Genomic DNA, 13,421 nt, shown 5'->3' on the forward strand with positions numbered 1-13,421 from the left:
TGCCACCACACTTGGCTGGCTTTCTTTTTATTATTTATAGAAATAGAGTCTTCCTATGTTGCTCAGGCTGGTCTCAAACTCCTGGCCTCAAACAATCCTCCCGCCTCAGCCTTACCAAGTGCTGGGATTACAGGTGACAGCCATTATGCCCGGCCTCTAATCAATTAAGAGCTTTGAAAACACGCACACAACTTTTTTGGAGGGCAGTTTAGCAGCAGCTGCCTATATTTAAAATGTACCTAACCTAACTTAAGATCAAGTAATGCCACTTCTAGTAAGTAACTTGACATGTAGACAAAACCACCTACAACATATTCTGCAAAGGTTTTTTTCTCGGTCATGAAGTCCGCCTCCGTTCAGCCTTCTCCTGCCTCAAGCCTTCCGAGTGTGGGATACAGGCCCGGCACCAGCCGGTTAGAGACGGGGTTTCACCGTGGTCTTGATCTCCTGACCTCGTGATCCGCCCGCCTCGGCCTCCCAAAGTGCTGGGATTACAAGCGTGAGCCACCGCGCCCGGCCAAGGTTTTTAAACAAAGCAAAAGAAGCCTACAAAACCATTAAGAGATGTACAATGGAATTACCGATAGTGATCATACCTTTCCACACTGCATAAAATTTCTTAAAGTATACATAAAGATACATGTTATGTTTACTACAACAAAACAGAAACTAAAGTCATTTGGGAACATATTTGAAGCTTGACTTGATTCAATTAATTCAAAGTAAATATACAGAAACGGCTTTCATCTAATGTCATATTGTTAAGTTACTAATTATTTTAATTGCTAAATGCTGTAATATGGAGACTAACACCACCTACAAGTTCTTTTTGGAAGTGGGAGAAACTTTAATTGTAAAAAATTGTTGTGGGGTGTGGTGGCTCACACCTGTAATCCCAGCACTTTGGGAGGTGAGGTGGGCAGATCACCTCAGGTAGGGAGTTCAAGACCAGCCTGACCAACATGGAGAAACCCTGTCTCCACTAAAAAGTACAAAACCAGCTGGGCGTGGTGGTGCATGCCTGTAATCCCAGGTACTTGGGAGGTTGAGGCAGAAAAATCGCTTGAACCTGGGAGGTGGAGGTTGTGGTGAGCTAAGATCACGCCATCGCACTCCAGCCTGGGTAACAACAGCAAAACTCCATCTCAAAAAAAAAAAATTGTTTATGAGAAATGAATGATGTACACGTAAATTAAAATAACAAACCATGTTTATGAAAATTTCAACTGTATTCACAAATAAAGACAGGTTCAAAATAAAAAAATAACCTAAACCTATAACTACCTCTGAAGCTGGCTAGTCTACTGAATTTAGAACCTGAAACTATTTTCTGGCCAATTCTTTTTTTTTTAAGATGGAATTATATTAGTATTTAACAGTAAATATCTTTAGGTAGTAGAATTATGGTATTTTCTCATTTTTAATTCTTCCATATTTTCCACTTCTCCATGGCTCCTTTGTATTATGTATTGAGCAAAAAGAATAAAACAAAAACTTACCTGTTTCAAAATATGAAGATAATCATAACAAAATCCAATAATATTAGAAGAAATATCATCATCCTCATGAATTAGTAGCTGCAACATCAGTGCCACTTTTGTTTCAATAGCTTGTAGTGCCTCTTGAGCATTCTTAATATCCCCATTCTTAATTAATTTACTCCAACTAACTATCAATGACTGTCCCATTCCATTTACCAACTTAGAAAATCTGGCCAGGAAGTCAACATCTTCTTCCTATAAGCAATCAAGACACATCTCTGTTTAAAACTGCCTGCCCAAGCTAAGAGGAAAAACTGAACTTTAATATGAATCAAGTGCTAATTACAGGATTCAATTTTAAAATGACGTCATATATTTAACAATTCCAGGCCGGGCACGGTGGCTTATGCCTATAATCCCAGCACTCTGGAAGGCCGAAGTGGGTGGATTACCTGAGGTCAAGAGTTCGAGACAAGCCTGGCCAACATGGTGAAACCCCGTCTCTACCAAAAAGGTAAAAAATTTGCCGGGTGTAGTGGCATGCGCCTGTAATCTCAGCTACTCGGAAGGCTGAGACAGGAGAATCACTTGAATCTGGGAGGCAGAGGTTGCAGTGAGCCAAGATCGCACCACTGCACTCCAGCTTGGGCTACAGAGTGAGACTCCATCTCAAACAACAAAACAAAACAAAAAATCTCAATTCTACTATGAACAAGTTGTGTCAGCATCTCCTGAGAGTTTGTGAGAAATGTGCAACTGCAGGCTTTCAGGTTTAAGAACTGGTATAACCCATTCTCCAAGGAGAATGCTACTGAGAACATTTTGGCTAGATACAGTGGTTTATATTATAATCTCAAGGAGAGTTTATAACCTTTAGAAGAAAAAAAAGGCTATTATTATATTTAACTTAGTACCTATCCCAGTTTGTTCTAACAACTTTACATACAATGTTTTATATAAATTTACCAACCTGGTCAATGCTGAAAAACCCAGCAGACTGTAAGACTTGACACAAAGATTCCACTAGTTTCATTTTATCAACAGGGTCCATTCCTTTATTTACAACTTCAAATAAACAGTCACATGCTTCTTCCCGTAGAACTTCTATTGACATATGACCTAGCAGCATATTTATAAACCTGGTAATGGGACAATAAAATTGTAACATTTTCAAAGTCATGAGTTTTAGATACCGTATTTTACAAGTTTATACTATAAAAATAATAGGCATACTTACCTATCATTGGCTATAAGGGATAAGTCTATCCAAGAGACATAAGCCCCAACTACTTCAAGGCACTGACACGTCACTTCAGAATTAGTATACTGATAATTTTGTAATATTTGGTACCATGATTCCACCAGATTTGGAATGCACTGTTCCCTCATGGTATCTTTTATGAGAGTATTCCTACGAGCCTCCTAAAATACAAAACGCCAAATGCAAAGTAGATTACCTTACAAAATAATGTTTGATATCTGAATATACTTGCAGAGAGTAAACTTTCAGACTTGTTAACACATTCCCTACCAGTATTTCCTATTTACCAGCTCTAAGATCATATCCTGTGATTCTTTGTATTTCCTCTTTCTGTTCTACTCCTCAGTGTCAGAGTTAATTTCTTAGTAAATACAAACTATAAATAAACATTGCTTAGAAATCTTAAGCATATTTTAAGTTATTTCTCAATAGAGTAACATAGTACTTACACTATGTGATGAAGAATACAGAAGCAGCAACACTGACAACTCCTAAGCAATGCTTCTTCCTTGCTCAGGAACTATATAGCAGTATTAAATAGAGACTACCTTTCTCAACAGATTCATAAAAGAAAATCAACTTGTGTATGTCGCTACAGTATTTGCCTAGTTAAAAAAAATTTAGGCTGGGCGCAGTGGCTCATGCCTGTAATCCCCGCACTTTGGGAGGGCAAGGTGGGCGGATCACCTGAAGTCAGGAGTTCGAGTCCTGCCTGGCGAAACCCCACCTCTACAAAAAATACAAAAATTAGCCAGGTGTGGTGGCATGTGCCTATAATCCCAGCTACTAGGGAGGCTGAGGTGGGAGAATCGCCTGAACCCAGGAGGCGGAGGTTGCAGTGAGCCAAGACTGTGCCACTGCACTCCAGCCTGGGGAACAGAGCAAGACTCTGTCTCAAAAAAGTCAAAAAATAAAAAATTTAACGTAATACTTTAATTTCAATATATCTCTGAAAAAAAAAACCAAGTTTGAGTTCCTTCATAAAATAAAATCCAAAACATCAGGTAAATTTATAATTATATAACTTAAGAAAGTTTACCTCAAGAAAGCAAACTTTCCTGCTCCTTTTATTATGTGCCCATTATCTCCTACAAAACTTCCATTAAATATAAAAAATTCATGGTTACTTGCCTCTGATGTATGCACCACATCACGATCCACCAACTCTGAATCAATAGCCATGAGGATTCGCAGGTAGAGATCTACTCCCCTTGGATTTAGGTCCACTACTGAGAGAATGTCAAAAAAAAACTTGGGCCACTTAGTGAGATACTCTGTAACAAAAAGCAAGGCGAAGACTTGGGCGGCTTTATTTCGTATAAAGGTCTTCTCTGGTTGGGGATTCAGCATCTGACAAACAGAGAAACAGTCCATAAAATTAAATGTAAATTGAAAAGACCCAGAAACACCAGTTGTCTTATTAAAAGGCAAAGTTTCATCAAACGTCAACATGGCCCAGATAAACTATGCAACAAATATTCTTCAAAATTATTTTGATAATTACGATTATCAAAATTATCAAAAGTATTTAAGTGATTGACCAGATGAAGAACAATTAAATGAACCATTAAAGGCTGTAACGATTACTCCTCATTCTTACACTTTGACAGGAAAGTTTCATGTGCAGAGTTTTAATAGTTCCTATAATTTCTTCTATCTACTTGCTCTTTAAGGAAAATAAAAACTCTAGCTACACAACTGCTTTATGTGTTAAGATTAGCTAAAATTAACTGAAAAGAACTCAACTGGCCCTTTATACAGGGCTCTTGTGGAGAGGCTGTCCAGGAGGGCTCACCTTTAAGAGCCAAACAGAAAGCAGTGTTTGTCAAGTAGTTAAAAACAACTACATTTTAAAACCAAAGTTTCCATAATATGTCATGGAAACTATGACCATTTCAGTCATTGATATAATATTAAATTATTGCTAAACTCCCACTTCCATGATCTTTAAAACCAGCACCTTTTAAAAAAGCTATGAAATCAAATGGAGAAACACTGATGAAAATCTTTGAGGTAAAGTTCCAAACTCTTGCAAAAAATAAGTTTAAATATCTAGTAATTTGAGGTACTGAATGAAATTACGATTTTACCTGAGCTTGCAGCCATGATATGAGCGTCTCCCTAATTAGCTGTTGTTGAACAGTGGTTAGTTCTGAGTATCTGTTCAAAATAGAGAAGAAAAAGAATAATGGCTATATTTGGTGTCTATGGTTGTGAAAAATAACAGCCTCATATATTTGAAAGGGAAAATTTGTACAGCTCTCAATTATCTAGTTTCCTAACATAAACTGATAATGCCACTCATCATTGCTTTAAAGATAAGGACAAGAGTGGCAGGTAGGGCATCAATATCAATCTTTAATTTGTGATTCTATTCATGTTGAAACAAATGATGGCTACACAATTTTTCAAAAGAAAATATGTTTTGTGGTCTGTGATCTACAGAATAAACCCATAGGTGAACTAGGAATCCTCTCAGTAGTGATTTGTTATTTTGCTTAATTAGTAAGTCAGAGATTCTGAACACAAGTGCCCATGCAGCTACTTAACTCTAAGAGAGAGCTGTCATGTAGAAAAACAGGCCTGGTGTTACCAGATATTCTGACTTTTCCAGAAAAGCTGGAAATCTAGATTTTTCTGTGAAATGTCTTTTTCTTTTTTTTTTTTTTTTTTTGAGACAAGGTCTTGCTGTATTGCCCAGGCTGAAGTGCAGTGGCACTATCATGGCTCACTGGAGCCTCAACCTCCTGGCCTCTGCTTCCCCAGTAGCTGGGAATACAGAAGCACACAACCATGCCTGGCTAATTTTTTAAAAAAATTTTTGTAGAGATGAGGTCTCACTATGTTGCCCAGGCTGGTCTCAAACTCCTGAGCTCAAACGATCCTCTTGCCTTGGCCTCCCAAAGTGCTGAGATCATATGCATGAGCCACTGCGCTCGGCCTTGGATTTTTATATGTAACCAACAAACTCAGTACTTTTTTTATTTTTGAGACGGAGTCTCGCTGTCACCCAGTCTGGAGCGCAGTGGTGTGATCCCGGCTCACTGCAACCTCCGCCTCCCGGGTTCAAGCAATTCTCGTGCCTCAGTCTCCTGAGTAGCTGGGATTACAGTTGCATGCCACCACATCTGACTAATTTCTGTATTTTTCGTAGAGACGGGGTTTCACCATGTTGGCCAGGCTGGTTAGTCTCAAACTCCTGACCTCAAGTGATCTACTGGCCTCAGCCTCCCAAAGTGCTCGGATTACAGGCGAGAGCCACCGCGCCTGGCCAACTCAGCATTTTTAAAACACTTTGGGATACATCAAAGCATATCTACAACCTGGATATAACATATACACTGTCAATTTACAACCTGTATTATGGTTTCCTTAAGGAAGAAAAACATTAAATTAAAAAAATGACCTCTCCCCACAAATCTGAGTCAAAACAATGAGAAAAGCCTTACTTGTATTTAACTTGATGTTCCAGTACTTGAAAGCAGAAAAACTTTACATGATCATCACTGAAAAAGAAAAAAAGAAAATGAGATAAGCAGAATATGAACTGAGGAAAACAAATCAAAGGCAAAACAGTAGTGAGTAACACAGCAGAAAAGTTTCTCAAACTAGACCTTCGGCTTGTTTCATACTTACTGGTCTCACTTTATGACGTTAAAATCCATTTACTTAAAAAGCTATCAGAACTCTAAATATTATACAATATTTAAAATTCCCATTAAATCTGACAAGCAAAATAACCAAAATATTAAGATGCACCTTGAACACAGTGCTTTGTAAGCAGCAAACCATCCCCCTAAATTCCAGATATTAAGATTCCTGGAACAGTCCCTTCATTTTACAATAACAGGTTAGGTGTAAAATGACAAATGGCAAAACAGCCAGAGTCTGAGTGAAAGTAGACATGGTCATCCAAGTCCTGCTTAAAATTCAACCCCAGTAGTTCTATTGTAGCCAAATCCAAAACAAGCAGGGCCACATGGACTGCCAGTCCAGCTTCAAAGTTTCATACAGGAAACTAAGTTACAAATATGGTGCCCTTGCTTATATAAGATGCGGGCAAAAGTTAACACACCAATTACCCACTTCCAACTGTCTTTCTAGGGGAGTGGCAGAGTTGCAGTAAGCCAGCTATAAACACTGACAAAGATCCTCTAGAGACCAACAATCTGCCAATGAAGTGAGTATAAGAGAGTTCCTATTTCTGTAAAAAGTTAGTTGAATGCTTTAGAAAGATTTCATAGAAAGCCACACTGCAGAAGGAAAAAATCTTGTACATATTTGACATGGCCTATAGAACCAGAAGACTTGAGAGGTGGGGACAAATATCTTAAAAATCTATGGATCGTCACTCATTGTACAGACACCCATGCTAGAAATTGTAGAGGATGGGTTATAGGTGTGACCAACCTATGAATAAAGTGAATGCTAGTTAGTATACAAAGATAAAGACTGGGGTCCAATATCAAAAGATTGGTCACTGAATGATTATATACCTTAAGTTAAAATTAAAAATTAAGATATAGGCGGGGCGTGGTGGCTCACGCCTGTAATCCCAGCACTTTGGAAGGCCGAGACGGGCGGATCATAAGGTCAGGAGATCGAGACCATCCTGGCTAACACAGTGAAACCCTGTCTCCACTAAAAAAAAATACAAAAAAATTAGCCGGGCATGGTGGTGGGTGCCTGTAGTCCCAGCTACTCAGGAGGCTGAGGCAGGAGAATGGCGAGAACCCAGGAGGTGGAGCTTGCAGTGAGCCTAGATTACGCCACTGCACTCCAGCCTGGGCGACAGAGCGAGACTCCATCTCAAGAAAAAAATAAAAAATAAAATAATAATAATAATAAAATAAATAATTGCCGGGCACGGTGGCTCACGCTTGTAATCCCAGCACTTTGGGAGGCCGAGGCGGGCGGATCACGAGGTCAAAAGATCGAGACCACGGTGAAACCCCGTCTCTACTAAAAATACAAAAAATTAGCCGGGCGTGGTGGCGGGCGCCTGTAGTCCCAGCTACTCGGAGAGGCTGAGGCAGGAGAATGGCGTGAACCCGGGAGGCGGAGCTTGCAGTGAGCCGAGATTGCGCCACTGCACTCCAGCCTGGGCGACAGAGCAAGACTCCGTCTCAAAAAATAAATAAATAAATAAAATAAAATAAAATAAAATAAAATAAATAATTTAAAAAATTAAGATATATATCATTTACAATCACCGTCTTTACCAACGTAAAGCAGTTATCACTCTCAATCATAAGATAAGGAAGTTTTTACTGCATTTTATTCCAGCTGGGATCTGGTGACAGGTACACAATGTATACCAAAGGATGATTTTACTGAAAAGTTAATTCTGAAATGGCCAAACTGGGTTTACTACTTTTCTCATTTCTACATGGAATGACTATATGTTAATGGCTTTGCAAAAAAAAAAAAAAAGTCATAAAATGTTTTTATGAAAACACTTCCCAAATACAGGTAAATTTCACAGTCCTGTCATGTCCACAGAAATTTAAATTGTCATGCAAATTTTGTTTTTAATTACCTGTATGTCCTCTGGGCTAGAGCTTCTGCACACACCTGCCAGGCATCTGGGGAAATCTTTAACTGCTCAAAATAGGCCAGGGCCTATAAGATTGCAAAACAAAAAAATGCATTTAGAATAAACAATCTCAATGCCCTGCTAATACTAAACAAAATATTCTGAGAGTTGCAAACCTATAACAAATCAGTAAACTTAATAGAAAAACAGCTAAAACATTAAATGCAGGCATGCGAATATATGCAACTTGGGGTCATTCCTAAAAATAGGTTAAATAAATATAAATTCCATCAGTTAGATAATCAAACCTGTTTTCTTACAGCAGCAACAACACAAAAATGCCCCGCAGCCTTCATGGGATTATTATGAAGAATGAGAGCAAGTGCTTTGTCAAGTGCCACACTACTGAGAAATTGCAGAGGATGAGTTAAGGGTGTGATCATTTTATAATATGCAATTATAAAATGGCATGTGAAGGGCACTTTTCCTATTTAATAGCACATCTGCTATTAAAGCAGTGATTATAAAAGATAAAACATACTGTGTACCTTATCTGATCTACTGTTACACAGGAGAGTATTTCAAGTCTTTAATTATATAATGTAAGTTCCCTGAAGAGATTAAAATTGGAGTACAAATGATATGAATTTTGAAAAATATTAAGTAACTGAGAAGGTCAAAGCTTGAGGAAGTTTCTTATCTCTAAGTTTATGAATTGAGGGCCTTGTAATCACAAGTAACAGTGCCAACAAGGAGCAAGAGTACTCTAGAATGGATGCAGCATGAAGTCCATATGCTCTCTACCAAACTGTTGGGAAAATGGGAGTTACTTCAGGCACTCTTCCCATCAGCATGTTGTACCAGATGCAGGTTTCACACATGGCAATGGGACAAATAGTAGTGAACATCTTGTGAAAAGTATCTCTAATAGACAAGAAAATTGCACGTCAACTGGAAACACTGCTAGATGATTTGACAGCAATTATGTATGATACAAAACCTGACATGAGGTAAAAGAAACATTAGCCTTAGAGAAACCTAATTTCAATTGGTAAATATTTTTAAAATGGTGGTGTCTCCCGCTAGTGATGAAATCAGTTTATGGGTCCTGAACAATAATTTTTAAAAATGAAATAGAGAATATTAGATATTCTGTACTGTACCCTAGCAAGTATATTACTTTCTGTAACTTTAGTTATTTATCTGCATATGTACATATAAATATATACACACACACTGGGTCATCGAGATGTAAAGTTATTTTTTTCTTTGGGTTACAGATCAAAGCCACTGTATTTATATTTAGGTGATAGTTTTCTATGCTATGTAACCGTATGAATGAGGGAACGGGTTTTCATACATGGTCTCAATGGCTGCTCCCACTGACAGAAGATCAGGTAAATGAAGGTGATTAGGTGAAGATCACCAAATATAATATTAAATATGTGGTATAACAAAAAAATACATTTGGGCTTTGCAGCCAGTTGCTGGCTCAGAGCTCTTAAAACTCTTGGAAAATTTTCTGAGCGACAGGACTGCCTTTTGTTATTTATAATGAGCCCTTTGGGCCAGGCACAGCAGTTCACACCTATAATCCCAACACTCTGGGGGGCCAAGGTGAGAAGATCACTTGAGGCCAGCAGTTCAAGACTAGCCTGGGCAACATAGTGGGACCCTGTCTCTACAAAAAAAATTAAAAATTAGCCAGAAGTGGTGACGTGCACCTACAGTCCCAACTACTTGGGAGGCTAAGGTGGAAGGATCACTAGAGACTTCGAGGTCAACAGAGTTTATGTTAATGAGGTAACTTGGTGTGGGAACCCTAGACAGCCTCAGGATAGGGCTGGTTACCAGAAGAACAATTGATTAGAGTGCTGAAACTTTTAGCCCTAACCACCAACCTCTGGGAAGGGGAGAAGGGACTGAAGATTCAGCTCTATAAAAACTCTTGAACTTCCAGGTTGGCAAACACATCGAGATGCTGAGAGGGTGGTGTTCCCAGAGAGGGCACAAAAGCTCTGTGCCCCTTCCCCTATACTTTGCCCTATGCATCGCTTCCATGTGGCTGCTCATGAGGTGTATCCTTAATCAGTACAAGAAAGTCAACTGTTTTTCTAAGTTCTGTAGGCTACTCCATCATCAGAAATATGAGAGGTTCTGGACTCAATTAGTGTCTTAAGTGGGGGCGGTTTGTAAGACTGAGCCCATAACTTGTGGGATGTGATGCTAATCCTGGTAGTGTCAGAATTGAGTTGATTTGCAGGACACCCAGTTGGTGTCCACAGAGATCAAGAGAGTTGGTTGTTGGTATTGGAAAACAGCCCAGAGTAAATAATGTCTCTCTTTAGAAGTTAAGACTATAAGAGCACAGGCAGCTATAAAAGATACTACTAGCTTAGTTGTTTCTAACAGCAGTCCATGAAACATAGGGTTTTCTTTAGGAATATCTCAGAGGCCAGAGGACAAGGTAGAAGTTAATCATGTATGTTGTATTACCACCTAATATTTCACTTACAAAAGAGGGGAGAGGTGGTTTCAGCTGCTAGAAATGTCATGACATACCATTTTCTTTAAATAATAACAGGTTTTAAACCAAAGACGAGTGTTTTATTTTTTAGAAAGGAGGAGGCCGGGGGCGGTGGGTCATGCCTGTAATCCCAGCACTTTGGGAGGCTGAGGCGGGGAGATCACAAGGTCAGGATTTCGAGACCAGCCTGACCAACATGGTGAAACTCCATCTCTACTAAAAATACACAAATTAGCTGAGCATGGTGGTGTGTGCTTCTAATCCTAGCTACTCTAATCCCAGCTGAGGCAGGACAATCTCTTGAACCTGGGAGTTGGAGATTACTGTGAGCCAAGATGGTGACATTCCACTCCAGGCTGGGCAACAGAGTGAGACTCTGTCTCAAAACAACAAAAAAAGGGGGGGGCGGGGGGCAGGGGTGAGGGGAAGGAGAGGAGAGATAACCTGGAAGTTTTTAGTTTTTAAACAAAGCCTTTGTATTCTGAATCTATGCATTACTAAGAATTAAAAAAACAAAATTCTACAACACTGACAAACAAGTCCTAGCTTTCACCACCTAGTTCTACCCCATATCTTTTTTCTAATGGTTGACTGACTCTATGTGACAAGAGTCAGTTCAACTTTAATTGCCCACGTAAAAAACAGAGAATTACAGATAGACAACTGAGCAATTGGGGTTGGCAGACAGTCATTCTTCTCACCACCAAGCTGAATTAAGTTTCCACTACTCCCGAACTGCAACAAAAGGGCTTCAGAATTCACTTTCCTTAAGATTTCTTCCCTTTCATCCTAATAAATTGTTACTCAGATTGGCTAAATGGATACTGAATTATGCCTGGACCTGGATGCTTAAAACACGTCTGTGACAGAACCCATTTTTATTGACAAAAAGCAGAACTTCTGTATTAAAACCACTAATAATGTATTGGTTTTAATTTTCTGAAAAAGAAATCATGGCACATTTTTAAAAATTGGATGCTGGAACTTAAGAGGCAAAGAAAATGCCTCTTTCATCCAAAAATTGCATGCTGGAACTTAAGAAATGAAAGATTTCAAGAGGCACATAAAAATAACAGTAAAGGCCATTTAATAACTAAACATACAAAGGCTTTTAATTATAAGCATGCAATACCAAGCTAGACTAAAGGTAAAGATCTGTGATGCTTCAACTATGTTTGAAGGTCGGTAGCATAAAACCCTATGGCAAGAAAGATTTGTTTACACAAAGACATGGATTTTAAATATCTTTTGATGTCCTAACTGGTTTGATAGGTACCTTGTAATTAGCCAGATAGTTAAATCTCAATTCCTGTTATTTTCCTGTATCTGAAGGGCTAGTTACTTATTTAGTAGCAGAGACACGCACACGGTACTGTATTAGAAACTAGTTGGGATTGTTTTTTACTGCTTTAAAAGATTTTTTTCTTAAAATAAGAATAAAAACTGCTATAATTTTTAGTGAGATTGTTAACCTCATTTAGCTCATTTATAAAAAGTATTCTTTGCTATGAAAAGTCAAAAGAAAATGTCTCTTTCCTTTCCACTTACCCTATACTTCAGAATGCCCACATGTCTTTAAAAAAATTAATTATAGGCTCATTCTTTATATTTTTCTATCATTCAGCTATAGTCATGATTATAGTCTTAGGCTATATTATATTTAATTGTTTACATTTATCCAACTATCCCAGCACTTTATAATGGATTCTTGTCACGTAACCATTTTACTTAAAGCATAACCTATCATAACTGCTTATTTATGTCTGCCTAGACCAAATAACAAGAATGTTAAATATCACTAATGTGGCCAGGCAGGGTGGCTCATGCCTATAATCCCAGCATTTTAGGAGACTGAGGTGGGCAGATTGCTTGAGCTCAGGAGTTCGAGACCAGCCTGGGCAAGATGGTGAAACCCTATCTCTACAAAAAAAAAAAAAAAAATCATTAAGGTAAGTGTTAAAACAGCTTGTATAGATCAAGCCAAGCAAAGAGAAAATCAAATACACGTCTGCTGCTATGGAAAGTCTCTTAAACGAATCCTTTGCATTACAACTTTTAAATAATTAGAAATAATGACTGATGCTGCACAAAGATCTGCCTTGAATCATATGAGATTTTAATACTTTTGTTTGGCCAAGTAAACAGAAAATAAATCACAACACTCACTGTTTCTATATTCAAAATATATTCAAACACCTCAAATTTTTTTGTTTCTGTTCATTTCTACCCAAAGTAGACTTTCGCCAGCTGCATTTTTATTCACGCCCTCTAATGCCAATCTGTGGTGACATAGTTAAAAAATGATTCAGCAGAGTAACTTACCCTTTGTCTAAAGTCTGAATCAGCATTTGGATTTAGCCCTAATAGAGCCTGTTCATCCATCCTTGCTGCTATACTTGGAGTTTTCTGGTTATAATAGGTGTGCCCTCTGATCCCACAGAAGAATTTATAAACATCTGCCACAAAAAACAAAGTTGAAAGAAAACATTACTTGATAAACAAATAGATGCTTATCCTGAATAACGTAAATGGATAAAATCATGCAAAGAAGCTTAAATGTTTAAAAACTTATTTTGGAACTTATCTAAATTACAACTAAAAGTTAGGGCCTAATTC

General features: G+C 38.2%; 1 protein-coding gene across 2 annotated transcripts in view; it reads right to left on the reverse strand.

The window, feature by feature from the left end:
* Positions 1-13,421, reverse strand: part of XPOT (exportin for tRNA) — a 47,321-nt gene that overhangs the window by 28,566 nt on the left and 5,334 nt on the right. For both annotated transcript variants that reach the window (XM_032173159.2, XM_058426646.1), the window contains exons 2-9: positions 13,128-13,261; positions 8,282-8,364; positions 6,192-6,248; positions 4,833-4,902; positions 3,874-4,092; positions 2,719-2,903; positions 2,452-2,620; positions 1,500-1,736 (exon numbers count right to left, since the gene is read on the reverse strand). In XM_032173159.2, the coding sequence (XP_032029050.1) occupies positions 1,500-1,736; positions 2,452-2,620; positions 2,719-2,903; positions 3,874-4,092; positions 4,833-4,902; positions 6,192-6,248; positions 8,282-8,364; positions 13,128-13,187 (1,080 nt within the window). In that variant the 5' untranslated portion in view covers positions 13,188-13,261. The remainder of the gene's footprint in view (positions 1-1,499; positions 1,737-2,451; positions 2,621-2,718; positions 2,904-3,873; positions 4,093-4,832; positions 4,903-6,191; positions 6,249-8,281; positions 8,365-13,127; positions 13,262-13,421) is intronic.

Source organism: Hylobates moloch, unplaced genomic scaffold, assembly GCF_009828535.3.
Source record: "Hylobates moloch isolate HMO894 unplaced genomic scaffold, HMol_V3 SCAFFOLD_13, whole genome shotgun sequence".
Taxonomy (NCBI): Eukaryota; Metazoa; Chordata; class Mammalia; order Primates; family Hylobatidae; genus Hylobates; species Hylobates moloch.